This window comes from Budorcas taxicolor, chromosome 4, assembly GCF_023091745.1.
Source record: "Budorcas taxicolor isolate Tak-1 chromosome 4, Takin1.1, whole genome shotgun sequence".
Lineage (NCBI taxonomy): Eukaryota > Metazoa > Chordata > Mammalia > Artiodactyla > Bovidae > Budorcas > Budorcas taxicolor.
Window position 1 is genome coordinate 52,959,752 of NC_068913.1, and position 26,774 is coordinate 52,986,525.

General features: G+C 35.4%; 1 protein-coding gene across 1 annotated transcript in view; it reads left to right on the top strand.

Moving 5' to 3' along the window:
* The window catches only part of ASZ1 (ankyrin repeat, SAM and basic leucine zipper domain containing 1), a 68,104-nt gene that overhangs the window by 25,315 nt on the left and 16,015 nt on the right, over positions 1-26,774 (top strand). Inside the window, exons 5-6 of the mRNA XM_052638391.1 lie at positions 25,429-25,540; positions 26,079-26,213. Coding sequence (XP_052494351.1) covers positions 25,429-25,540; positions 26,079-26,213 — 247 coding nt within the window. The remainder of the gene's footprint in view (positions 1-25,428; positions 25,541-26,078; positions 26,214-26,774) is intronic.

Sequence of the window (26,774 nt, forward strand, 5' to 3'; positions counted from 1 at the left end):
TTAACATAAATTTATACCAAGAAAAATAGATATCTCAAACTTTTCCATTCACTTTTATATATAATTTACTCTTTCTCGGTAATGTTTCTTAGATTTATTTCAGTTTTGGTACTTATCATGCCACTTTAGGGGCAACTTTGTTGTTGTTTAGTCACTAAGTTATGTCCAACTCTTGTGAGATCGCATGGACTATAGCCCGCCGGGCTCCTCTGTCCATGGGATTTTCCAGGCAAGCATACTGGAGTGTGTTGCCATTTCCTTCTCAAGGGGATCTTCCCAGCCCAGAGACTGAACCAGTGTCTCCTGCATTTGCAGGCAGATTCTTTATTATTGAGCTACCTGGGAAGCCCAGGGGCAACTTAAATAGCCTCCTAATTGGTGTTTCTGACTGCACTATTTCTGTGCTTTAGTCAGTCCTATATGCTATTACCTGTGGAACACACTTCCTTTTCTCTTTTAGGTGAAATCCTAAACTCTCAATAGTTTGATCTCCCTAATGTCTAACTTTTATTTCATTTATACAATTTCAGTGATATTCTTCAGATACGGAATCATTTCTACCTGTTTGTTTTTCCTTTTGTTATTCTTCAGTTTGGAATATCCTCTCCTCCCCTCATGGTGCATTCACATTTTGCCATCAAGGGCCAGATTAATAGTTTGTTAACTTCCCTATTTTATTACAGCCCACAAGAGTGCTTTTTGTTCATAGGCTATGATTTTGGGTAGGTGCTTATCTTGTTTACCACAGTTTTATACATGTCATGTGTTGTTCTCTTCATTCTCGCATCATTTAATATATGAAAGTCTTCATTTTGCTGTAAGCTGCTTGACTACTATGGTATTTTTTATTTCCTTCATAATTCTTTCATGTTATATTTATCAAGTTTTTTATTGAATTAGTGTATTTGATACAGAATGGTCATTTATATATTTATAAAGCTTAACTAAAACATATCATTTGTGAAGTAATTAATATATTAATACATTTATAATGAAGAAAGTTCGAAGCATGACTTCAAGCCTGAAAATCTTGGTCCAGATACTACCTCAATAACTTGTCCAAGCTAACATGACTGTTAAGTCGTTTGGAAATCTTTGAGGCTCAGTTTCCTCTGTCATTGAGATGATATCTAGCTAATTAGCAAGATGACTGTGAGAATTAAAACAAGATAATGAATATGAAAGGACTTAATTAATATGCTGCTATTTGATAGTTCTGATGCTTACCAAATATTTAGTCACTAAATCGTGTTCAACTCTTCTGTGACCCCGTGGACTATAGCCCACCAGGCTCCTCTGTCTATGGAATTTCCCAGGCAAGAATACTGGAGTGGGTTGCCATTTCCTTCCCCAGGGTATCTTCTCCACCCAGAGATCAAACCCGTGTCTCCTGCATTACAGGATTCTTTACTGCTTAGTCATCCAGGAAGCCCCTTACCAAAAGTTACATTTACCTAAATTGGGAATACTTCCTGTGTTGTGTTATAAGCACCATGATTTCTAAGATATTCGTTTTGATTGATTTTAAAACAAATAAGTATAGGTACTATTTTTCTTTAAACATTTATTATTTTAATAAAATATACATAAATGCATGTGTTCCTATGTGTTAATGATAAAACATTAAAATGATTATTTCTATGTGAAAAAAAGAATCTGGAGTCTTATTGAGGTAAAGAAAGAGAAGTTGCTCAGTCATGTCCGACTCTTCGCGACCACATGGACTGATTGAACCCAGGTCTCACGCATTGCAGGCAGACACTTTACCATCTGAGCCACCAGGGAAGCTCAGGGAAGACAATAAATGAGAGTGGGGGATGTGGAAAGAATGAATATAAACTACCTTTCTGGTAGCTAACCAGGAGAGAGAGAAGAGATACAGAATACTGTCTAAATGGGATGTCAAGTCTAGTACTCATTTTAACAGTTTTTTAACTCTGCTCTGTTAAAAAAAAAATGAATTATGCTAATCTGGAGTTTGCCTCACATGCCTCAGAAAGATTACCCAAGTAGTGAATATAATTATTTCAGATGCTTTGTAATTAGAAATTCTAATTCATCTTCTTCAGAAGTCTCTTTTTGAACCTTGGTAATGATTATACTTAGGTCACCAGATATATTTTCACAAAAATTAATTTGAAATAAAACCAACATATTTCATGTTTCATGACACTTTTTTTTTTCACATATTAGCATTTCTGAAATTGGTATACCTCCTCATATTGATGATGTCTTAGATCTAATGAATTATAGAAACTTGTTACTTACCTATTTTAGTAGTCTTAGTTTGAACTTTTGTATTCAGGAATATCCAGTGATATTAGAAGTCCTGGGAAAAGTGAACGGTGTAAAAATTAACATTTAAAATTTACTCTCATATTTCATAGCTTTCAAAAAAGTAAAATTTTTTATTTAAATATACTCTGTTTCAGCATTTTCTCACCATAATAGGTTAATTTTATATGTTAATGGTCTGTGCTAAAGAATGTTAGAAGGATGTTTGCTGATGCAAGTGAAGCATAAGATACAAAAAATGTTTTTCATTATACGTTTTAATTATACCTTGTACACACATATAGATGACATATTCATTACTGGGAAGAACGGTGCTAAAATTTTATTTTCATGTGGAAAGTCTTCCCACATTCCAGTGTTATAGCAGTAAGTCCATGAATACACAGGAGTAAATCCACTTGTGCCAGGAAAGCTTAATATCTGCTCTTCATGTGTCTCTGTGCAATTATTAGGACCTTTATTTAGTCCAGAATTTACTGGATCTTAACCTTTGAAGATATTCATTTCTAATATCCATTAGTACTTATTAAAGCTAATAGACATTAAAAATTAAGAAAAATCATATAAAACTTCTGTACATCAGAACTATAATTCATATAGTCTCTGAAAAGCCATGTTTTGCCCAGTGATTCTAATTTTGCTTTAAGTATGTTTTAAATAAAATAATATAGATTGGTTAAATCCCAGTTTGTTTCCAAGGCAAAGCATTCAACATCACAGTAATCCAAGTCTGTCCTGTAACCACTGATGCCAAAAAAGCTCAGATTGCCCAGTTTTTGTGACGACCCCACCTTCTAGAACTCACACCAAAAAAAGATGTCCTTTTCATCATAGGGGATTGTAATGAAAAAAGAGGAAGTCAAGAGAGTAACAGGCAAGTTTGTCCATGGAGTGCAAAATGAAGCAGGGAAAAAGCTAACAGAATGTTGTCAAGAGAACACACTGGCTCAGCAAACACCCTTTTCCAACAACCCAAGAGATGACTACACATGGACATCACCAGAAGGTCAATACTGAAATCAGATTGATTATGTTGTTTGTAGCTGAAGATGGAGAAGCTCTATTCAGTCAGCAAAAACAAGACCTGGAGCTGACTGTGACTCAGATCATTGCAAAATTTAGGCTTAAATTGAAGAAAGTAGGGAAAACCACTAGATCATTCAGGTATGGCCTAAATTAAATCCCTTATGATTATACAGTGATGGTGACAAGTAGATTCAAGGAATTAGATCTGGTAGAAAGTGCCTGAAGACCTATGGACAGGGGTTCATAACACTGTACAGGAGGTAGTGACCAAAACTCTACAAAAGAAAAAGAAGTGCAAGAAGGCAAAGTGGTTGTCTGAGGAGGCCTTCCAAATAGCTGAGAAAAGAAGAGAAGTGAAAGGCAGAGGAGAAAAGGAAAGATATACCCATCTGAATGCAGAGTTCCAGAGAATAACAAGGAGAGATAAGAAACCCTTTTAAGTGCATAATGCAAAGAAATAAAGGAAAACAATTGAATGGGAAAGACTAGAGATCTCTTTAGAAAAAATTAGAGATATCAAGGGAGCATTTCATGTAAAGATGGGCACAATAAAGGACAGAAACAATAAGGACCAAACAGAAGCAGAAGATATTAAGAAGAGGTGGCAAGAATATGCAGAAGAACTATACAAGAAAGATCTTCATGACCCAGATAACTGTGATGGTGTGGTCACTCACCTAGAACCAGACATACTGGAGTTCAAAGTCAAATTGGCCTTAGGATGCATTACTACAAAGAAAGCTAATGGAGGTGATGGAATTCCAGCTGAGCTATTTTAAATCCTAGAAGATGATGCTATTAAAGTGCTGTACTTATTATGTCACCAGATTTGGAAAACTCAGCAGTAGCCACAAGACTGGAAAAGGTCAGTTTCAATTCCAGTCCCAAAGAAGGGCAATGCCAAAGAATGTTCAAACTACCCTACAACTGAGCTCATTTCACGTTAGCAATGCTATGCTCAGAATCCTTCAAGCCAGGCTTCACTAGTATGTGAACTGAGAGCTTCCACATGTACAAGCTGGGTTTTGAAAAGGCAGAGGAACCAGAAATCAAATTGCCAGTATTCTTTGGATCATGGAGAAAGCAAGGGAGTTCCAGAAAAACATCTATTTCTGCTTCATTACCACTAAAGCTTGTGACTCTGCAGATCACAACAAACTGTGGAAAGTTCTTAGAGAGATGAGAGTAATTTTACTTGTCTCCTGAGAAACCTGTGTGAGTCAAGAAGCAACAGTCAGAACAGACATGGAACAACTGACATTCGAATTTTGGAAAGGAGTACGACAAGGCTGTATATTGTCACCCTGCTTATTTACCTTCTGTGCAGAGTACATCATGCAAAATGCCAGGCTGGATGAAACACAAGCTGGAATCAAGACTGCTGAGAGAAATACCAACCTCAGATATGCAGATGATACTACTGTCATGGCAGAAAGTGAAGAGGAACAAATGACCCTCTTGATGAGAGTGAAAAAACTGGCTTGAAACTTAGTATTTAAAAAGTTAAGATCATGGTATCTGGTCTCATTACTTTATGGCAAATAGAAGAGGAAGAAGTGGAAATAGTGACAAATTTTATTTTCTTGGGCTCCAAAGTCACTACAGGCAGTAATTGCAGCCAGGAAAATAAAAGATGCTTGCTCCTTGGAAAGAAAGCTATGACAAACGTAGACAGAATATTAGAAAGCAGTGACATCACTTTGCCAACAGATGTCTGTGTAGTCAAAGCTATGGTTTTTTCAGTAGTCATGTCTGGATATGAGAACTGGACCATAAAGAAGACTGAGTGCCGAAGAACTGATGCTTTCAAATTGTGGTGCTGGAGAAGACTCTAGAGAGTTCCTTGGAAGCAAGATCAAACCAGTCATTCTGAAAGGAAATCAACCCTGAATATTTGTTGGAAGGACTCGCTCAAACTGAAGCTCCAATACTTTGGCCACCTGATGCAAAGAGCCAACTCATAGGAAAAGACCTGACGCTGGGTAAGACTGAAGGCAAAAGGAGAAGGGGATGGCAGAAGACTAAAATGGTTAGATAGCATCACCAACTCAATGGACATGAATTTGAGCAAACTTTGGGAGTTGCTGGAAGACAGAGGAGCCTGGTATACTGCTGTCCGTGGTGTTTCAAAGAGTTGGACATGACCTAGTGACTGAACAACAACAACAAAGGCCGCTTTGTATCCTCCCCAGTCATACTCACTTTTCCTTCTTTCTTTCCCAGAGGCAACCAGTCTTATAATTTGTGTGCATATCTCCTGCCCATGTTAAATTATATATATAGAGAGAGAATATAAAATTATCTATCCACATGTATATACATATAATCATCCATCCATCTATCCATCTGTACACATCATATAGTAAAATTGGGCATAATTTTAATTCCATTTTTTAATTGAGATCTGATTTACAAAGTGAAATACACAAATCTTAAGTGTAAATTTGAATTATGATGAATGTATATACAAGTGTAGCTCACATCCCTTTCAAGTGGAGAATATTTTTCCATTACCCTAGGAAGTTCCTTAAAGTGCTTTCTGAGACAATCTCCTGAACCCTAGAGGCACCCACTCTTGTTTTTTCTTCTTTATGCTGGTTTAGCGTTTTGGGTTAGTACCTCATACGTTATAAATTCTTAATATCTGAATTCTTTTTAGAATTTTTTTTTATTTTGCATTTGTGTCTGAATTCTTTAACTCAGCTTAACAGTTTTTAGGTACATCCATGTTAAAATTTATTTTTGGGGGCTCAAAATCACTGCAGATGGTGACTGCAGCCACGAAATTAAAAGACACTTACTCCTTGGAAGGAAAGTTATGACCAACCTAGATAGCATATTCAAAAGCAGAGACATTACTTTGCCAACAAAGGTCCGTCTCGTCAAGGCTATGGTTTTTCCTGTGGTCATGTATGGATGTGAGAGTTGGGACTGTGAAGAAAGCTGAGCACCGAAGAATTGATGCTTTAGAACTGTGATGTTGGAGAAGACTCCTGCGAGTCCCTTGGACTGCAAGGAGATCCAGCCAGTCCATCCTAAAGGAGACCAGTCCTGGGTGTTCTTTGGAGGGAATGATGCTAAAGCTGAAACTCCAGTACTTTGGCCACCTCATGCGAAGAGTTGACTCATTGGAAAAGACTCTGATGCTGGGAGGGATTGGGGACTGGAGGAAAAGGGGACGACCGAGGATGAGATGGCTGGATGGCATCACTGACTCGATGGATGTGAGTTTGAGTGAACTCCAGGAGCTGGTGATGGACAGGGAGGCCTGGCGTGCTGCAGTCCATGGGGTCGCAAAGAGTCAGACATGACTGAGTGATTGAACTGAACTGACTGATGGCAGTTTTTGCAAATGTTCCATGTATACTAGCAAAGAATGTAATTTAGTAATAGTTGGATATAAATGCTCTATGTGTCTTAATTAGGCAACATTTATTAGTTTCATTGCTCAGATCTTCTAAATGACTACTGATATTTTTGTTTGCTTGCTCTACCAGTTACTGTGATTTGTATTTTGTTGAACTTCTGCTTTTATGTTTTTAAGGCCATCATATTCCTGATGCATTAACATTTTTACTGTTACGAAGTGTACTCCTCTGTATGTCTAGGAATTCTTCTTTATTATAATATCTAATGCTAGTGTGGTTATGTCAGCTTTCTTTTAGTTAGTGTGTGTATAATGTATCTTCTTCCACTGTTTCGCTTTCAACCTTTCTATATATTTTTATATAAAGTAAGCAGTATAGTTCAAGTCCAGATTGCTTAATAATAGTTTACTTTTAACTTTTACTTTTAATATTTAGTCCATTCACATTAAGGTACATACTGATATATCTGTTCCATGTAATTTGTGCTCTTTTTTCCAAGATTGTTTTTAGATTAATCTTTTTATTTATTGCAGTTTCCTTCCTATCTTGCTATCACTCATTCTTCTATTATTCTTTGAATGGCTACTCTAGAGATTATAACATGTGTTCTCTACTTCTTAGAATCTACTATAAATGAGTACTTTTGCCAATTCCTGGACGATGGCAATAATCTTGGAGTATTTTAACTCCATTTGCTCATCCCACCCCTTTGTGCTGTTGTCATGTATTTCAAATCTACCTGTATTTTTAAGCCTCACAATATATTAGTATCATCATTTTACTGTTTTCAACTATGTTATTATTATCTACTTTCATTTAGATTTACTCCTGTAATCATCTTTTCTGGTACTCTTCATGTCATCCCTATATTTTCATGTTTCAGTCAGGGGTCATTTTCTTCTGAAAACCTTCTTTAGTTGATTTGCTGGTGACAGAGTCTTTTTGTTTGAAAACCTTTTTATTTCACTTTAATTTGGAAAGTTATTTTCATTGAGCATAGATTCCTATGTTAGGAGTTAGTTTCCTCTTGGTATTTTAAAGCTATTATAGTTGTCTCCTGGCCTCCATTGTTTCTATTGAAAAGCCAGCTAGCTGTTATTCTTATTGATGCTTTGAATATGTTGGCTTTATCCTATGGTAGATTTTAAGATTTTCTCTTTGCCTCTTGTTTTGGGCACCTTTGCTATGTATGATATCCCTAGGTTTTCTTTCCTTTCAATTTCTCTAGCTTGAGGTTCATAGAACTTGAATCTGTTGCTTGGTTTATTTCATCATATTTTTAGTATTAAGAAACTGCTTTTGATTCATGCTCCCTCTCCTCTCTTTCCAGGATTTAGACCATTACACCCATATCATGTATGTCTCTTTTCCTTACTTTCCATCTTTTTCCTCGCCATTTATTATAATAGTTTCCTGAATATTTTCTCCTGGCCTAGTTTCCAGGTGACTAATCCTCTTCTCCTATAGCTCATCTTCTATTAAACCCATGCATTACCTTCTTAATTTCAGTAATCCTATTTTCCATCCAGAATTTATGCTTTCCTCTATTTTTTCCCTGAAATTCGAGTTTCTAATTAAAATTTTCACTTGTCTTCTATTTCTGAAGCTGTTAATCACACTGATTTTAAGTGTGTTTCTCATAATTTCTGTGGGTCTGTTTTTATCATTTCTTTCTTTTGGTCACTTGGTTGTCTGTTAATATGCCTAATTATTTTTGATTGAATAATGTACGAACATTTGTATAGGTCTGTCTGCTTCTAGAAAATACTTAGTTTTTTTCCTGATTGGCAGTTAATCCCTGATTAGATCAGGGTTCTACATTAGTTCATGCCTGGGTATTGGGTTTAGTCTGTTTCCCCTATACTCCTTCAGTGGTCTTAACTCAAATTTAGGGGTTTACTTGAGCACCCTCTCCCTTTGAGGGTCATGAATGCTGTATTTTGTCACCTCAACTTTATGAGTGCTGTGGCTCAGACGGTAAAGCGTCTGCCTGCAATGTGGGAGACGTGGGTTCAATCCCTGGGTCAGGAAGATCCTCTGGAGAAGGAAATGGCAACCTACTCCAGTACTCCTGCTTGGAAAATCCCATGGACAGAAGAGCCTGATAGGCTACAGTCCATGGGGTCGCAAAGAGTCAGACACGACTGAACGACTTCTCTAAAAGCCCTTCTCAGCTTTTCACCTTTTAGCAGCTCATTTGTGGTCTGCATTTCTCCCTCTCTACACATATTTTATGTGGTTTAAGAATCTCAAAATACCTTGAAGGTAAAAGCCCAGCAAAAGACCCCTTCTCTGCAGGGCCACTTTTCTGCTATTCCCTTTATTCCAGACTGTCTCTAGCTAATAAGGCCTACTTATGCCAGCCAGGAATTGGCAGATGTCACAAGGGAAAACCTGTCAGAGAATGTAGGATTCCAGTAAATGCTTCTTTTCTCTCTAGGATCCTGACTTTTCATATTTTAGCTGCCTCGATCTACTACAGTGCCTTCAGACATATTTTGTATTTTGTCAGCTTTTATAGCCTTGGTTAGTGGAAACATTAATGGCATAAAACTGGAAATAACTGGAAATGAATGTTCAATTCAGAGACTTTTATAATTTTCAAAATCTCCTTTATCATAGTTATTTCATTAATCTCCCAGCCAAAAGCTGGGACTAAAAATAGTAGATAACACTGACGTTTACAGTAGAAATGTGACAGGAAGATAAACTAGCTGTTTTTCCCTTGGTACAGAGAAGTAATAAAGATACCACTAAGAAGGTATTTTTTCCTGCTGTCAGACTTGAGCATTTGGTTCTGCTTTTCTTTGTATGCCCTCTAGTGGAGGTTTTATTGAAAAGAAATAACCAGAAAGATGTATAAAGGCTCTATCATCCACTAAAAAAATTCTGCATAATTTTTATTCTTTTTAACCAACTCTTGATTACTAACAGTTCTGAGGACATTTGGTAGTTGAATTAAAAAACAAACTTAGTATCACTAGTAAATTCAACTAGACTTTGTTAAGCAATATGTGTTAAGTACTAGGAGATACAAGATAAAAGACTCAGTCCCTGACCCTACTGTATTTGATAATAGAAGATATTATAACACTGTAGCGATTTACAACATTGTAAGATTAGAGATGATTAAGAGTGTTTCTGGAATAGAAATTAGAATTTAATCGAGATGTAGAAGACAAGTAAAAGCTCTCTGAAGATTTATCTTTTGAACTGAAATTTGAAGAATGAGTGAGATTTGGCCAGCTCAAGATGGCAGAATGGAATATTCACTGTAGAGGATGGTGCGTGTACAGACAGAGAAGGACGCGAGAGCATAATTCATCTGGGCAATTTTAAGTTATGTAAGCAGATGATATAAGAGTAGAAAATGAATCAGAATTTGGCAGTGGCTAGATATAACCTGTAACCTGTGTGATCCATGCTGAAATATATGAATTCATCCTGAAAGCTATTGAACAACTTTAAGACTGAACATATTAGTATTTTATAAAGGTTATTCTGTCAGCAGTTGAGATGAACTGGGGCCAGGAGGTCCAGCTAAAAGACTTGCTCTTACCAAAGAATTAAAATCAGCAAGTAATTTTGCCTGAATTTGAAGATTTGTTCCAGTATACCTCCAGATAGTTTTTAAATTTTATTTAAAATTCTGGTCATAAAAGATTCCTGTTACATTTTTTAAACAATGTTTAACTTAGGTGAAAAGTCTTCTGTTTTCCCTGTAATGTAGTTGGTTCTTAAATATTGTTACAGAACTTGTTCCATGTGTTCGCATTTTTCTTTTGTTTTCCTTTGTTTTTAAATGGGATTTTGTCCTATGTACTATATTTCAACTGACTTATTTAAACAATGTTCCATGGGCACTATACAGTGTGTATAGATACAGTTCTCTATAATGACTGCATTATATTTTACTATATAAATGTGATATCCTTAGTTAACCTAATATTTTACTGAAGAACATTTGGGTTATTTTCAAGTTTTTAATATGATAAAAACGCTACAGTGAACATCTCTGTCAAGTTGGGTAGGTTTTCTATAGAATATATTCCTAAAATGGAATTTCTGACTAAAAGATATATGTATATTTAGAATTGTGATAGACACTGCCAAATTGTCTTCTGACAGATGGAATCACGTTATACTACCTCCCACAGTATTTGAAAGAACCCACATAATGATATTGCTGGATATTTTGATATTCTGAATTTTTCAGTATGATTTGTAAATAATACTTCATGTTCTTTTCAATAATAATTGATTAGTCTTCCACATTTTTGTTAGTGATTTATAAATATTTCTTTTCTATTAATTGTGTCTGACCTTTTTGACCATTTTTCTATTTGATGGTCCACATGTGTCTTATTGATTTATAAGACCTTTTTGTATATGGAATTTTTTTAGTTTATTACATGTGTTGAAGGTGCTATTTCTAATTTTTTATTTATTTATGTTTCTGTTTTTTTTTTTTTTAATTTTATGCTGTGATTTTTATCTGTCTTTTGAGAAAAACTGTCATAAAGCTAACTTCGAAAATATGTCCTGGACTCAGAGAGTTTAAGAGGTCATTTCTTAAACTTCCAAGGAATATATTATACTAATTCAACTTGAATAATTCCAGAGTATAAAAAGAGAGAGAAACCTTTTAGTTTTTTTAATAAAACAAACATAATTCTAACTTTTAAATCCAGTAAAAAAAATTATCCACTCCAACAGACTTTATAAATCAATCTCATTTATGATTATAAATACAAAAATTCCTTAATGAAGTACCAACAAGGTGAATGTTATCTGCGCAGTGAATAAATAATATGTAACGATCAAGTGGGATTCATGTCAGAATTTCTGTTTCATAGGAAAATGTCTCAATATCAGAGAAATAAATTCTATAAATATGTCAAGAGCTTTTAAAAAGGAGGTAATCATTATAATAGATGCCAGAATGGTGTTTTTATAAAACTGAAAATCTTATTCTGATTTTTGTAACCTTAGTAAAATTTTACTAGATGAATAGTTCTTCAAGGATGCTTATTATAAGCTTTCTGTCTTACAGTGTTTTGGGAACTATAAGGTAATTTAGCCATGTAAGAGAAGAAAAGAGATACAAATAATGGTAGAAATAGTTAATAACGACAGAGCATTTAGTTTATGCCTAGTACCATTCTGATTATTGAACATTATTATTTCATTACCACAGATTATGATAATATCACAAATAGGTGCCACAAATATAGAAACTATTCTTTATACTATGTAAAGTTGTAGAAACTAAGACAGAGACAGTTTAAGATACTTGCCTAAGGTTACATGGCCAATAAATACTGAAGACTAGATTTTAACTTTGGCTGATCGACTTTACTTTTAGATACACTTCTTATACTCTAAACTAGGCCTTTTGCAATCCTATAAAGTGTGATTGGAACAGAGCCATGCTCATTCCTTCATGTATTGTCTGTGACCACTTTTGCGCTGCAGTAGCAGTTGAGTGGTTTTGACACAGCCCTATATGCCCCATTACGCCTAAAATAATTTACTCTCATACCCTTTACAGGAAAAAATTGCCAGCTACTGTTCTAAGCCATTGAACTATCTTACCTTTGATCTAACTATGAAGGTCTTTTTTTATTAGGAAAGAGAAGACACATTTATAGTTTAGATTATATGAATATATACTTGGTAAACCCAAGCATGAACTCAGAAACTGTTCTAAATAGTAATCATAAAGTCAGATAGTTTTCTTTTACCTAATATGCAAACTTCAGTCAGCTTCCAATTTGCAAATAAGAGCCAGCTTTAGAAGAATTGGAGAATAGATCCAAGTCTCACAAGTGGGAAAAAAAAAAAAAACCACCATAAATATCTAAAGGTAAATGTAAAAAAAAATGTGAAGGATCCAAATGAAGAGAAGTTTAAAACTATACTGACTAAAACAAAAAGAGATTCAATAAACAGCCATGCCATTTCCTTGGCTGGGTGATTCAGCATTAAAAAAGACATTTTTTAAAATTTAAATTAGTTTGTAAAATTAAACATGTTATTCAGAGTGCCAGGGGAATTGTTTTAACTTGATGAAATGAGTCTAAAAGTTCTGAAAGAAAAACATGACCAATAAAAGACCAGGAATTTTCTGAAAACTAATTTTATGACTTCAAGATGTTAAACTGAACATATGTTAAAGTTTTGCCCTTCCACAGCAAACTTTAGACCTCCTTAAAGTTTTAATAAACTTCTGTTTGAAACAAGAAAGGGAGTTATCTCTGGAATGGAAAAGGAGTCACTCCCTAAAGAAAGAAACAAATGGGAACCCTCTCTGGTAATCCCTAAGAACTGCATTAGTGATAGTTCAGGCCAGGGTTGTTGGCTTGAGATTTCCATGCTGAAGGGGTCTTTTTAGGCCAGAAGATGGGTGTGCTCAGTTGCTCAGTCATGTTTGACCCTATGGACTATATAGCCTGCCAGGCTCCTCTGTCCATGGAATTTTCCAGGCACATATACTGGAGTGGGTTGCCATTTCCTACTCCAGGGAATCTTCCTGACCCAGGGGTCAACCTGCATCTCTTGCATCTGCTGCACTGGTGTCTCTTGCATCTCCTGCATTGGCACGCAGATTCTTTACCACTGTGCCACCCAGAAGTCGTAGAAGATCGTAACCACAAAGCATCAAAACCTAGAGAATGTAAGCATCACAAAACAAGGGCAACAAATCTAACAGAAGATTCACTTAGATTAGATACAGTGGCAAAAGCAAAAGCATCTAAAAAGGACTATATTCCTCTGAGGAATAAAAGAGGGATTTTCTTCCACAAAATAACAAACAGGAATTATGAAACAAATAGAGTGAATTATGAAAAACAAACTGTTATTGAATATTAACCTAAATATGTGTGAAGAATAGCAGATGACGCTCAGCAGAAGAGCTAATGAGTAGACTGGAAGATAGATGTGAGGAAATCTCCAGCATTATACAACACAAAAAGTTACAAAGGAAAAGGTAAGAGACATGGAGAACCTCACCAGAAGTTACAACATCTGCCCTAATAAGAGTTTCAGAAGGAGGAAATGGAAGCTAAACTGTATTTGAAGTAGTCATGGCCGAGAATGTTCCCAAACTGAACACACAAATCCTTAGGATTGAAAGATCTACCAAGTGCAAACTAAAATTTATACACATAATGATGAAGATATATAACTTATGTTTTAACTTAAAATATATAGACACATCGTGGTTTCCCAGATGGCTCAGTAGTAAAGAAGCTGCCTACCAAAGCAGGAGATGAAAGAGACATGGCTTTGATCCCTGGATTGGGAAGATCCCTTGGAAGAGGGCATGGCAACCCACTCCAGTATTCTTGCCTGGGAAATCCCTTGGACAAGGAGTCTGGCAGGCTACAGTCCATGGGCTCATGAAGAGTCGGACACAACTGAGCACACACACGGAGACACATCATAATAAACTTTAAAATATCAAGAATAAAGGCATAATTCCTAAGTGTTATCTATAGAAAAGACAGTTCACTAAGACAATTCTTATCAAGAAATGACCATCTGACATTAGAATTCTTAATGACAACTATATATGGGAGAAGACAGATGGTCTGAGGAATAAACTTTGAACTATAATTCTATGTTTAGCCATTCTGTTATTCAAGAGCGAAGGCAAAAATAAAGACATTTTCTTATCTACAAGAGCTTAAAGTTATCATCTTAAGCAAAAGTACAAGTGACATTTTGAGTGGGATTATACTGTGTATTACAGGATATTTAGTAATTAAATGCCAATAGGTGATTCCAGTCATTTGATAAACTAAAATACCTCCTACATATTTCAAAGAAAAGTGCTACCAGTCAAGAATTATGTCCAACTGACTCTTAAAAATAAATTTTGAAAGTTAATTATAAAAAGGAAAATAAACTCAGAGGTAGTGAGATATAAGATATAATGTTGAACAAAGAGATTAGTAAATATATTGGTAAATCGAAATACCTATTGACCATAAAAAAAGACAGAGAAAAAGTGTATGTGGTATACTAAATTTTCATGATAACAAGTTTGGAATGTAGGTGGCTGAGAAAAGAATGAAGCAAAATAAAACTAAACTTCTCCTTTCAGATGAGACCAAAGTTATTCACTTTAGTTGTTGTTAAATGGTAAGGTGAAGGATGTCAGGAAAAAAGCGAAAAGGATTTAAAAGTAATAAGCACAGTAGTTCCCCTCTTATCTTCTGTTTTGCTTTGTGTAGTTTCACTTACCTGTAGTTATCTACAGTCTGAAAATATTAAATGGAAGATTGCAGAAATAAACAATTCATAAGTTTTAAATTGCATGCCATTCTATGTAATGTTATTAAATATCTCGCTGTTCCATCCAGGACACGAATCATCCCTTGTCCTGCATATCCACACTGTGTATGCTACCCTCCCATTAGTATAGAAAAAAACGTGGTATATGTAGGGTTTGGTACTATCCACTGTTCAGGTATCCATTGGGGGTTTTGGAGCATATCCTCTGTGGATAAGAAGGGACTGTTGTACCAGAAGAAAAGAAGGATTGTTAAAAGCTTTCAGATCAAGGGGCAGTAGTGGCGCTAGAGGGTGGATAGAACATACAGAACTTGATTCAGTCCGATAAGACTTAAATGCCTATATTTATCATGGAAACATGATAAATAAAAAGTGCAAAAATATAGTGTCAGAAATAAGTTTAACTATATTAATATAAAAGAAAACTAGTTGGTAAAGCTCACTGATTATAATATTAACTCACATACGGCTAAAGTGAAGTGAAGTGAAAGTCACTCAGTTGTGTCTGACTCTTCAACAAAGATAAATTGGCTAAATTGGGTTGTGCTGTGTTTAGTCATGTCTGACTCTTTGCAACCCTATGGATTATAGCCCGCCAGGCTCCTCTATTCCATGGAATTCTCTAGGCAAGAGTATTGGAGTGGGTAGGCATTTCCTTCTCCAGGAATCTTTCCAACCCACAGATCGAGCCGGGGTCTTCTGCATTGCAGGCAGATTCTTTACCAGCTGAGCGACCAGGGAAGCCCGTGGCTAAAACCAAAAGCCAATGAAATCACAGCTAAAATACAATAATACATAAAAGTTGAAAGTAAAATGATAAAAAAATATTCATTTAGAAAGTACCTATACCTGGTGGATAACAAGACCAAAAAATACCCAGAAACTCTCTGGGATAATAAATTATTTATAGGAACAAAGAGGAAGTATTCATTTTGATAAAAGCAAAAAATTTAACAAGAACAGTTTTAATATAAATGGCTTTAAAATATATGAAATGAAAATTATGGAACTGGAAAGGAAATAGAAAATCTATAATTATCTTTGAGTCTTTAGTATAAATGTATTAAGACAGAAAGTAAAGATATAGGAGATTAAGATAACATTTAACAAGCATGTCTAATTCATATTTATCTACAATTCTGACTCCAACATAATTTATGTAGATTATTTTCAAATACACATGGATTATTTTTATAGTAGTGTCCTACATATAGGAAGCCTTAATAAATTCCCTTTTAAAAAGTTACGTAGAACACTTTCACTAATCAAAATGTAACAAACTTAGAATTCAATAACCAAAAGCCTCCTCAATGCATAAAAGCAGGTATTTAAATTACATATTTTAATAACTTCTAGATTAAGAAGGATTTTTTTATTTTATTTATTTTTATTAAGAAGGATTTTAAAGGAAAATGATAATTGAACACAATTATATCACATTGTTATCAAAACCTGTGTGATTCACACAAAGCAATACTTAAAGGGAACTTAAGTCAAAACACTACATAAACAGCATGATATTATTTATATTAAAAAAATGTTTTTCCTGCACACATTTATATATGTAAAATTTGTTCTTTTTGTTTGCTGAGATCTGGAAAGATACCCAACTCTTATTATTAATTAGTAGTATTCTGAGGGAAAAATACATATGTGTAAGTTAAGTAATTTTTTAAAATCAATATGTCATTTTAAAAAGAGTAGTATGTAATTTGCCTTGTATTTTAAAATCACAATAATTAAAATGTGTGTTATTAGTGGAAAACTCTGAATTGCTGATCTCTAAAAGTAAAACAAAAGAAAATCTGGGATGAAATCCACGAATACATGAAATTATTAAATGATTAATGTGGCATCCAGACTAGTGGGGAGAAAGTGGATCATCATTTTGGTGCTAGGGATTTAGACAGCTATTTGAAGGGGTAAAAAATGCTGGTTTCCCCATAGCCAATATAATCATACTCATGGTGAAAAACTGAAAGCCTTCCCACTAAAATTTGGGACAAGACAAAGATGCCTGTTCTCACATCTTCTATTCAACATAGTACTGGAAGTTCTAGTCACAGAAATCAGACAAGAAAATAAAAGGTATCCAGATTGGAAGGGAAGAGATAAAATTGTATTATATGCAGATGATATGATAATTATATAGAGAAAATTATAATGACTCCACACAAAAACTACCAGAACTGATAAATGAATTCAGCAAGGTAACAGGATACAAGATTAACATACAGAAATTGGTTGCATTCCTCTATACCAGTGATGAAATATCAGAAAGAGAATGTAAAAAATATATGTATATATATATGTTTTAAAATCATATCTCCCAAAATAAAATACTTAGGAATAAAGCTGACCAAGGAGATGAAAGACACATATACTGAGAACTATAAAACATTAATAAAAGAAACTATAGATGATTCAAAGAAATGGAAAGATATCCCATGTTCTTGAATTGGAAGAATTAATATTGTTAAAATGGCCATTCTGCCCAAAGTAGTCTACAAATTTAACATGATCCCTATCAAATTACCCATGATATTTTTCACATAATAGAACAAATCCTAAAATTCATATGGAATGATTATAAACTCAGAATTACCGAAGCAATGCTGAAGAAGAAGAACAAAGCAGGAGAAGTAACCATCTCAGACTTCAGACAATACTCCAAAGCTATAGTAATCAAGACTTTATGGCACTGACACAAAAATAGACATATGATCAGTGGGACAGAATAGAGAGCCCAGAAATAAACTCACATACATTTGGTCAGTTAATTTTCAATAAAGGATGCAAGACTATACAATGGGAAAAAAATAGTCTTTTCAGCAAGTGGTGTTGGAAAAGTTGGACATCTGCATGTGAATCAATGAAGTTAGAACACACCCTCACACCATACACCAACTAAACTCAAAATGGCTTGAAGACTTAAGACACAACACCATAAAACTCCCATAAGAGATCGTATGATAACAAAATTCTCTAGTAAGTATAACTCATACTGATGTTTTCTTAGGTCAGTCTCCCAAGACAATGGAAATAAAAACAAAAATAAACAAATGGGACCTAATCAATCACACAGAGCTTAAAAATGAAAAGACAACCTACAGAATGGAAGAAAAAATGATCCAAGACTGACAAGGGCTTGATTTCCAAAAATATACAAACAGCTCATATAACTCAAGAACAACAAAACAAAAGCAAAAAACCAATGCAATTGGAAAATGAGCAGAAGACCTAAAGAGATATTTCTCCAAAGAAGTAATATAGGTTACCAGTAGGTACGTGAAAAGATGCTCAACAGTGCTAATTATTAGAGAAATGCAAGTCAGGATTACACTGAGCTACCACCTCACGCTGGTCAGAATGGCCATCATTAAAAAGTCAGCAAATAACAAATGCCAGAGAGGATGTGGGGAAAACTTACATTCCTTCCTACACTGCTGGTGGGAATGTAAGTTGGTACAGCCACTGTGGAAAACGGTATGGAGGTTCCTCAGAAAACTAAAAATAGAATTACCATATGAACCAACAAGTCCACTCCTTGGCATATATCCAAACAAAACTCTTGTCCAAAAAGATACGTCACCCCTGTGTTCATAGCAGCACTATTCACAGTAGCCAAAACAGGGAAACAGCATAAAGGTCCATCAGCAGATGAACGGATAAAGATGTGTTGCATATATACAATGGAATTCTACTCAGCTATAAGAATGAAATAATGCTATTTGTAGTAATATGAATGCAACTAGAGATTATCATATTAAGTGAAATACGTCAGAAAAACAAATCCCGTATGTTATCACTTCTATGTGGAATCTGAAGTATGACACAGTTGAACCTATGTATGAAACAGAAACAAGAATCACAAATGTAGAGAATAGATTGGTGGTTGCCAAGGGGGTGGGGTGGGAGAAGAATAAAAAAAAAATGCAAGAGGACTTCTTTGGCGGTCCAGTGGTTAAGACCCTACACTTCCAGTGCAGGGGACACTGGTTCAATATCTGGTCGGGAAACTAAGATTCTGTGTAGTACAGCCAAAAAAAATGCAGGCCTCCAATCTCATGCCAGAGTAATTTCATATGCCTCAAAATATTTAAAAATTAATACAAAGTCACACAGATGCTTAATAAAATTACTAGATGAAAATGTGGATGAATATATGTTGGACTGGCAATGGTCTTTATAAACATGACATGGGATATCTGGAAACTTGGCTACCAGAACATCATTCTCATCCTCTTTGTTCTCAACTCCAAACTGTGCCTTTCCCAAGCCTTGGGCTGATAAGACCTTAAGGGAGCTGGGTGCTGATGAGGACTCGGGCTTGTGTTCCTATCCCTGCAAAACATACAAGCTGCATTCCCCAAGGGTAGGAAGTTATGTTGTAAGCTTAGATGGAGAGCAGCTGACCCCACAAAAGTTTGACATGAGGACATGTGGGACCTGGAGCAGAGCTGATCTTGCATGAATGTCTTAGGTTTCCAGACTCTTATTAAAGACTTAGAGCTAAACAAATGGGCTAAGTTACCTCTTAGCCACTTAGACAAGTGGGCTTAGTTATCCCAGAGGTTGGGAACATTCTGGAAGATAGGAACGCAGAGAGAGATTCTAGATACTTCTGGAGGGAGCTAACAACCTTAAACTGTAGACCCACTGCATAAGAAACTTGATTTTCAATATCTATAAGGATTTCTGCCGTTAAAAAATAGTACAACTGCTAGACCTGAGCCCTAAAGAGCCAATACAAAACAAACAAATTTCCCAGCAGCTAGTGAAAAGACTGACAATTAAAATATTTGCCTAGTACAATAAAACTGCTGACAGAAAAAGGCAAAAAACCTGAATTAAAAATAATGAGCACACAAGGAGATCTAAATGCAGCATGAAGAAAGATCTCTTGAAACTTAAAAACTGTGGCATTTCAGTTCAAAGTTCAGGAAAGAAAGAGGAACATGGAAGACTGGTAATAATAAAACACAGTCTGGTAAAAAGAAATTGTTCTTAAGCTGAAAAACTATCATAAATGCATATCAAAACAAAGGAACAAACAAAAAACCCTACATTTTTGAACAGTTCTCAAGCTTTAGTTTGGACTGATGGAAGGAAAAAAAAAAAAAAAGACACTCCTAGGCATGAATTCTGATTAGAATGTGTAAACTCTAAAAACAAAGAGGAAATTTTTACAAGTTTCCAGGCAGAAAGAATTAAGTTTTTAACAATGAAAAGTAGAAAGATTACAGTGGCATCAGACTTCTTATGAGCACAGCTGAAACTAGAAAAGAATGAAATTGCATTTTCACTTAAATGAAGGTATACAGCCTAAAGATCTTATTCTCAATCAAGCTGTGCCTCTCGGGTTGGAAAAAAAGATTGTCAAAGATATGCAGCAACTCAGAAAATACATTACCTAAGCATCCTAGCTGAGGAAAATGCCTGAAAAAAGGCTAGCCAAACCAAAAAGAACCAGAGACCTCATGAAGGCGGAGGATAAAGAGAAAGCATTGAAGAGGGATGAATTTTAATAAATATGTATTTAATAGATAATATTAGACTGGGACTGTGAATTGTGACTGCTAAATAAGGATTCTGGAAATGGCAAGACAAAATGCAAGCCAAATTCTAATAATTACTAGATTATGCCAACAGATTGTAAGAGCTGTAGTTTGCAGTGAGTTGGGGGATACCCAGGAGAAGAAAGGAAACAAAGAGTATTCAGGAGGCTTTATTCTGTTTGAATACAAGTAGGGAGAATGTGTCCTGGTGGATGAGGAAACCATAATCTTATTAGGAGAAACAAGTCTCATCTTGCTCACCTATAAGAGAATGTTTTACTAGGGTAATGTTTAATGGCATTTTAAAAAGAGGAAAAGCAGAATCAGATTTTCAAGGGGAGAAATGTAGTGAATGGTGGTTTTGTTGCACCAGCAAGACAGAAGAGTATTGTTGGATATATCAGCATTATGCTAAATGAGGATGGACTGAATTTTTCAACTGAATATTGGCTTAAAAACAAAAGATGGCTAAATGCTATTACAAGAAAATTAGAAGAAAATGGGTATGAAATATCCCATTACATGTGGAGGTAAACCCATGGAAATCAGGATTATCAATACCAGCTATTACTAATATTATATACAATAAACAGAATAAATTTTGTACTATAGTGAAAAAAAAGATCAATGAAAATATAACAAACACAGACCTGTACACACTATACTACATGACTGCTAAATCCATAAATTGAAACCTATTAAAATTCAAGAAGTAGATCAAAATACAATGATAGGAGGAAATTTCAGTATTTATCTCATTACACAAATCTAATATATGTAAATTGAGTAAGGATATAGATGAGCTGACTAACACAATCAGTAGACATGAGATGATGTAATAGATAAGAAAACTCTGCCTGTATTAAATGTACACATGACACACAGCAGAGAAGCAGACCATTAGACTAGTTACTGCATGGTTTGCAGGGTGGTGGATATAGAGACAAGTCAGGATCATCATGGGTTTCCCGTGTGGTTCAGCTGGTAAAGAATCCACCTGCAGTGCGGGAGACCTGAGTTCAATCCCTGGGTTGGGAAGATCCCCTGGAGAAGGGAAAGGCTACCCACTTCAGTATTCTAGCCTGGAGAAGTCAATGGACTGTATAGTCCATGGGGTCGCAACGAGTCGGACACAACTGAGTGACTTTCACTTTCACACTTTCAGGATCATTATCCTCAAAGAACTGATATTCTGGTTGAGAAAACAGATGAATTGAACAAATACTTTGACATGAAAGGTGACCTGATTAAAATAAGCACAGAGTGCTATAAGAACATAGAGGAGAGTGGGGTTGCTATCTAAGATGAGGCAGATCATCAAAAAATTGGGCATGCTGGCTTCTAAGATTAACCCCAGAAGTAGATTATGAATACATTTGTTGAAAAGCAAAAGGACATTTCAACCAGAAGCGCTCTGGAAATAGGCAGAGGAGAGAGCCGAATTCATGCCTGCAGAAGAACTGAAGTATTTTACTGGAATGGAATAGGATGGCAGGTACTGAAAGGTAGAGAGGTAGACAGAGGACTTACGAAGATCCTCATAGGTGTAACCCTGAAAACTTCAAACTGAATTTATTTGATGAGGTTTACAGACGTAGAGGAAAGATTGGAGACAAGGAGGCCAGTTGTGATCCTGTTGCATGCAGTAATCCACGTAAGAAGTGATGAGGACTTGAAGACAAGGAAGGAGGCGAGTGTAAAGTACCGGTACAAATGATGGGAAGGAGGTAAAACTGGCAGGAAAGCTGGGTTAGCTATGAGGACGTGAGGAGTCACAGATAAATTCATTCAGGCTTCTGGGTTGGGTCATGCTGGACCTGTGATGCTGTTCATGGAGATAGGTAATAACAGAGGGTACTATGTGTTGGAGGGGAGATGGTGACTTCAGATTTAGGTATATGTTGGTTTTGAATTTTGTTGGGATACCCAGGTGGAAATGACAGATATGATCTGGAGCACAAGAGCAAAGCCTGGGCTAGAGATACAGATTCAGCAGCCACCAGTGCATTAACAATAGTCATGAGAGTAGGTGAAACCATACAGGTATGTTGTTTACGTAGTGAAAAGGGAAGAATATTGAGGACAGCAGCCTCTTGAAATACATACCTTTAAATGCTAGAAAAATAAAAGGAGTCCAAGTAACTGCTGACCTTTGCCAAGGCAGTTATGTATTGGAAGGAGCGGGCAGAACAAAACAGAAGGGGAGGTAAAGAATTCTTTATATTAAATCTCAGGAAATAAATAAGATGGAAATTAATATTGAAAGTAAAGTTATCAGTAGCACAAATAGTTACCATGTCATTTGATCAAACCAGTTAAAAGTTTTATAACTTCCCTGAAGAGTTTATAATAAGACCATTTATAAGTTCATAAGAGTTTGTAAGATTAAAGACTTAACTTAGATTTTATTAATCTATGACAGGCAGGAAACAATAGATGTTAGAAGTTTCTGTAGATATAAAACCACTGTAAGAATTGTTCTGTCCCCTCTCAAAATGGTCATGCAACATTATTGATAGTATCAGTAACTCTAATAACTTTCAGAAGCTAAGTAACACACTGAAATATTGAATATTGAAGCTGATGCTGCAATACTTCAGCCACGTGATGGGAAGAGCTGACTCATTGGAAAAGACCCTCATGCTGGGGAAAATTGAGGGCAAGAGGAGAAGGGGGCAACAGAGGATGAGATGGTTGTATGGCATCACTGACTGAATGGACATGAGTTTGAACAAACTCAGAGGGATAGTGATGGACAGAGAAGCCTGGCGTGCTGCGGTTTGTGGGGTCGTAAAGGGTTGGACACGACTTAGCGAATGAACAACAAATACACCTTCTAGATAATCTAGACTCCATTATAGGAGTTTGCTATCCCATTCAGTAAATTCAACTAAGAAATCAATGAAGCTTTATTGTAACACATATTCAGTTATGATCTGAAGCATCTTAGTCTGCAAACTATACTAATCTAGTAGTTTTACTAGCTAGGATGACACAAGCATTTATAAAAGCCATTTTATGTCTCTGTGAATTTACAGACTGAAAATTATATCCCTGCTGTTTTCTAAGATTCTGTTATAAGAAAAAATGATATTTAAAAGAACTTCAGTTTTGAATACAATTTCAGTACAGATTCAGAAATTTTCAGTAATAAGTTTCAAGCAGATAGGACACTCAGACTTTCATGTTACCTTCCCTGGAAAAGATGGAATGTACAGTATGAAGGTCAAGGGAAAGGTGGAAGGAACAGCACTTGCACAGTCTCTGAAAGGGGAAGAACTTGGCATCTACAAAAAGAATACGTGGCCAGAACAGAAGCATGGAGAACAGTTATGAGGCTACTGCAAAAATACAAATCAGAGAAACACAGTGATCAGAGAAATACATGGACTGCTTACAGTGGCTAACAAGTTGATGAGACATGGTTAGATTCAAAATATGATAGGAAAATAGGGAACAGGACCTTCTGATGACGTGTATGTGGAGTGCTGGAGAAAAGTTATGAATGATGCTTAGTTTTAGGCTGAGTTATTTGGTTAATGGAAGCTCTGGGAAATAGGGAACCTTGGAAGGAACAGATTTGAGCTGTTGTCAGGAAGGTGGGAAGAGAAGCATCAAGCGGTCTGATTTAGACTTAGGAAAGAATTTGAATAACCAGTTTACTCAAACAAGCTCTTTCTACTGTATATATTCTCCCTATTTGCTTAGCTATCCAGAAATTCACACTTCACTTTGTCAAGATTGTGTACTAAAGCCACTATGTAGGAGAAATTCAAGGTAGAGGAGGCAGTGTTTGACAAACTACCTTAGCATGTAATTCTAATAAAAAGTTGAAATTTTAACGTACCAGGAAATAGAAGGAACGGATAAATGCGTGAAACTTTCTGTGTAAAGACATTGGTGTGAAATGACCAGATTCAGGATATACCTTATGTCAACAAATCTTACAGAGAAATATTGTTCATCTGTAGTGTATGTAATATGAGTAATCAAGACAGTCTTCCTTAATGAGATCAAAACTGAGAATTGTAAAATTATTTAATTTATTGTTCTTTTGTGAAGGTCTTTGTATATAGATCAGATATTTGTGGTGACTCAGGAAGATTGAGCCCAGAATCCTAGATCTCCTTTAAAACAGACTGTGATACTAAGTTCAACCGAAGTAGAACTAATAGAACCTTTCTGGTATCCTTTGTAATTAGGTTCAGAAGCTGAATGACTTCTAGAAGTCGAGGGGTTGAATCTCTAATTTGGGGAAGTGATCCACTAGAGGCAGACCACTTGTGTTCTCCCAGAACAAAGTCTCAGAGTCTGGCAAAACTGTTGGGCTGATGTCTGTCTTTATTAAAGTAAGCCTCGGGGTAAAATTCTCTCAGTCCTAAAGTCGAATTGTAATAGAACACATTAAGAAGTAAGAGATCTTAAACTTACATTTTTACTAAATAAAATACAGTCTTTAAAGTGTAATAAGCATTTAAAATGAGCAATTTTGAGAACATGGGGTCGGTGGGGGCGCTTGTTTGTGTTGTTCATCACTATTTTCCCAGCATAAGCATAGTGAGGTACTCTGATATTTTGATATGTGAATAGGTAAAGTAATGAAGCCTCATATTAAAAAGTGTGGGCTCATTTAGTGATTTTTAAAGACACATTTCTTCACTAGAGGGTGCTGTGTAAGCATTCAATGCTTTTAAGAGTGTAATCTCCTTCATATTTTATTTATTTGCTGGTAAATTGGATTTTTAGATTCCCCCCCACCCCGCTTTGTGAAAAGCTTTCCCATTTCTTTGCTCTCAGAACAGCACTGATGGTTAAGTTCAGTCTTTGAAGAACTGTTAAGGGCAGCATTGACACAGTTGTCTTTTCTTCCTCCTCCTCAGGAGACTTATGACACCAATCATGTATGCTGCACGTGACGGCCACCCTCAGGTTGTTGCTCTCCTTGTTGCTCATGGAGCAGAAGTTAATACCCAGGATGAGAACGGCTATACTGTGAGAACCGACTCTACAGTGTTCCTTTTTATCTCTAGGACATTGATATCTTACTATCAGTAGTTGGCAGAACGGTTTTAAGAAGTAAAAATTACAGAAGGGCTGGGATGTAATTGCTGTTCAGTAAAGAAAAGCAACAGTTTCAATGAGAAAAAAGAAATTATCTGCCTTTGTTGGTCAGCACCCTTAACAAAAGAAACTGTAACACATAGCAAAGCCTGGATTCTATTAGACTACAAATAGAATTCCTTTTTATAGAAAACAGTTCTCTGATTGGTAGATAAATCATTTTACTCTGTAATTTCACTTGACTAAGACATTATTTGGTTTTACAAAATCAGTGAACACTGGCAGTCTGCTTTGCGATTACAACATTGGAAATATGTTTACATTATATTGTGAAATGATGAGATTGCATCATTCCATTAATTAACCATGTTCACTTTTTTATTGTGCCATAAATACTGTTGAGAAATTTTCTTCTCTGTGTCATATGTACTCCCTCTCTTTAAACAATCTTTTTTTCCCCCACTTACAGGCTTTAACATGGGCAGCACGTCAGGGTCATAAAAATGTAGTTTTGAAGTTGCTTGAACTTGGAGCTAATAAAATGATACAAACCAAAGATGGAAAGACACCAAGTGAAATTGCAAAAAGAAATAAACATCTCGAGGTATCCTGTTATTTAGCTAATTTTTCTTAGTTTACATTATTGTTTGTAAAACTTTTGTATGATTTTGTTAGAACTCACTACTATAATAATAATTTATCTATTACTAAATGTTTCAGTATGTAATTTTCTTCCAGCCAGGTAATGAAAACTTTAGTTTACTAGAGTATTTATCTTTTTACTAAATAAGAGGCATTTATGATGTGGTAATTTAAAAGCTGTATAAAGGGAAAATAAAGTCTCATCTGTCCCTAGAAATAAAATTGTAACAGACTATTTATTTAAATACTTCCAACTGATTTTCAAAAATTAATTAATTTTCAAAAATTAGTGTATTAACACAGCTAGTAAAATTTCAAAATTTGCACATGTAAACTATTGTTTTTAAACTTTAATTAACACATATTAGACAATTTAAAAATTAAATCCTTTGAACTACATTTACTCGTATACATTTGACAAGGTATAAAGTGATAACATGGGAGTATATGATTTATTGTCATTCAGATAATAAAGTCAATAGTAAATATTTGCCATACATTAAATAATTTTATTGATATAAAT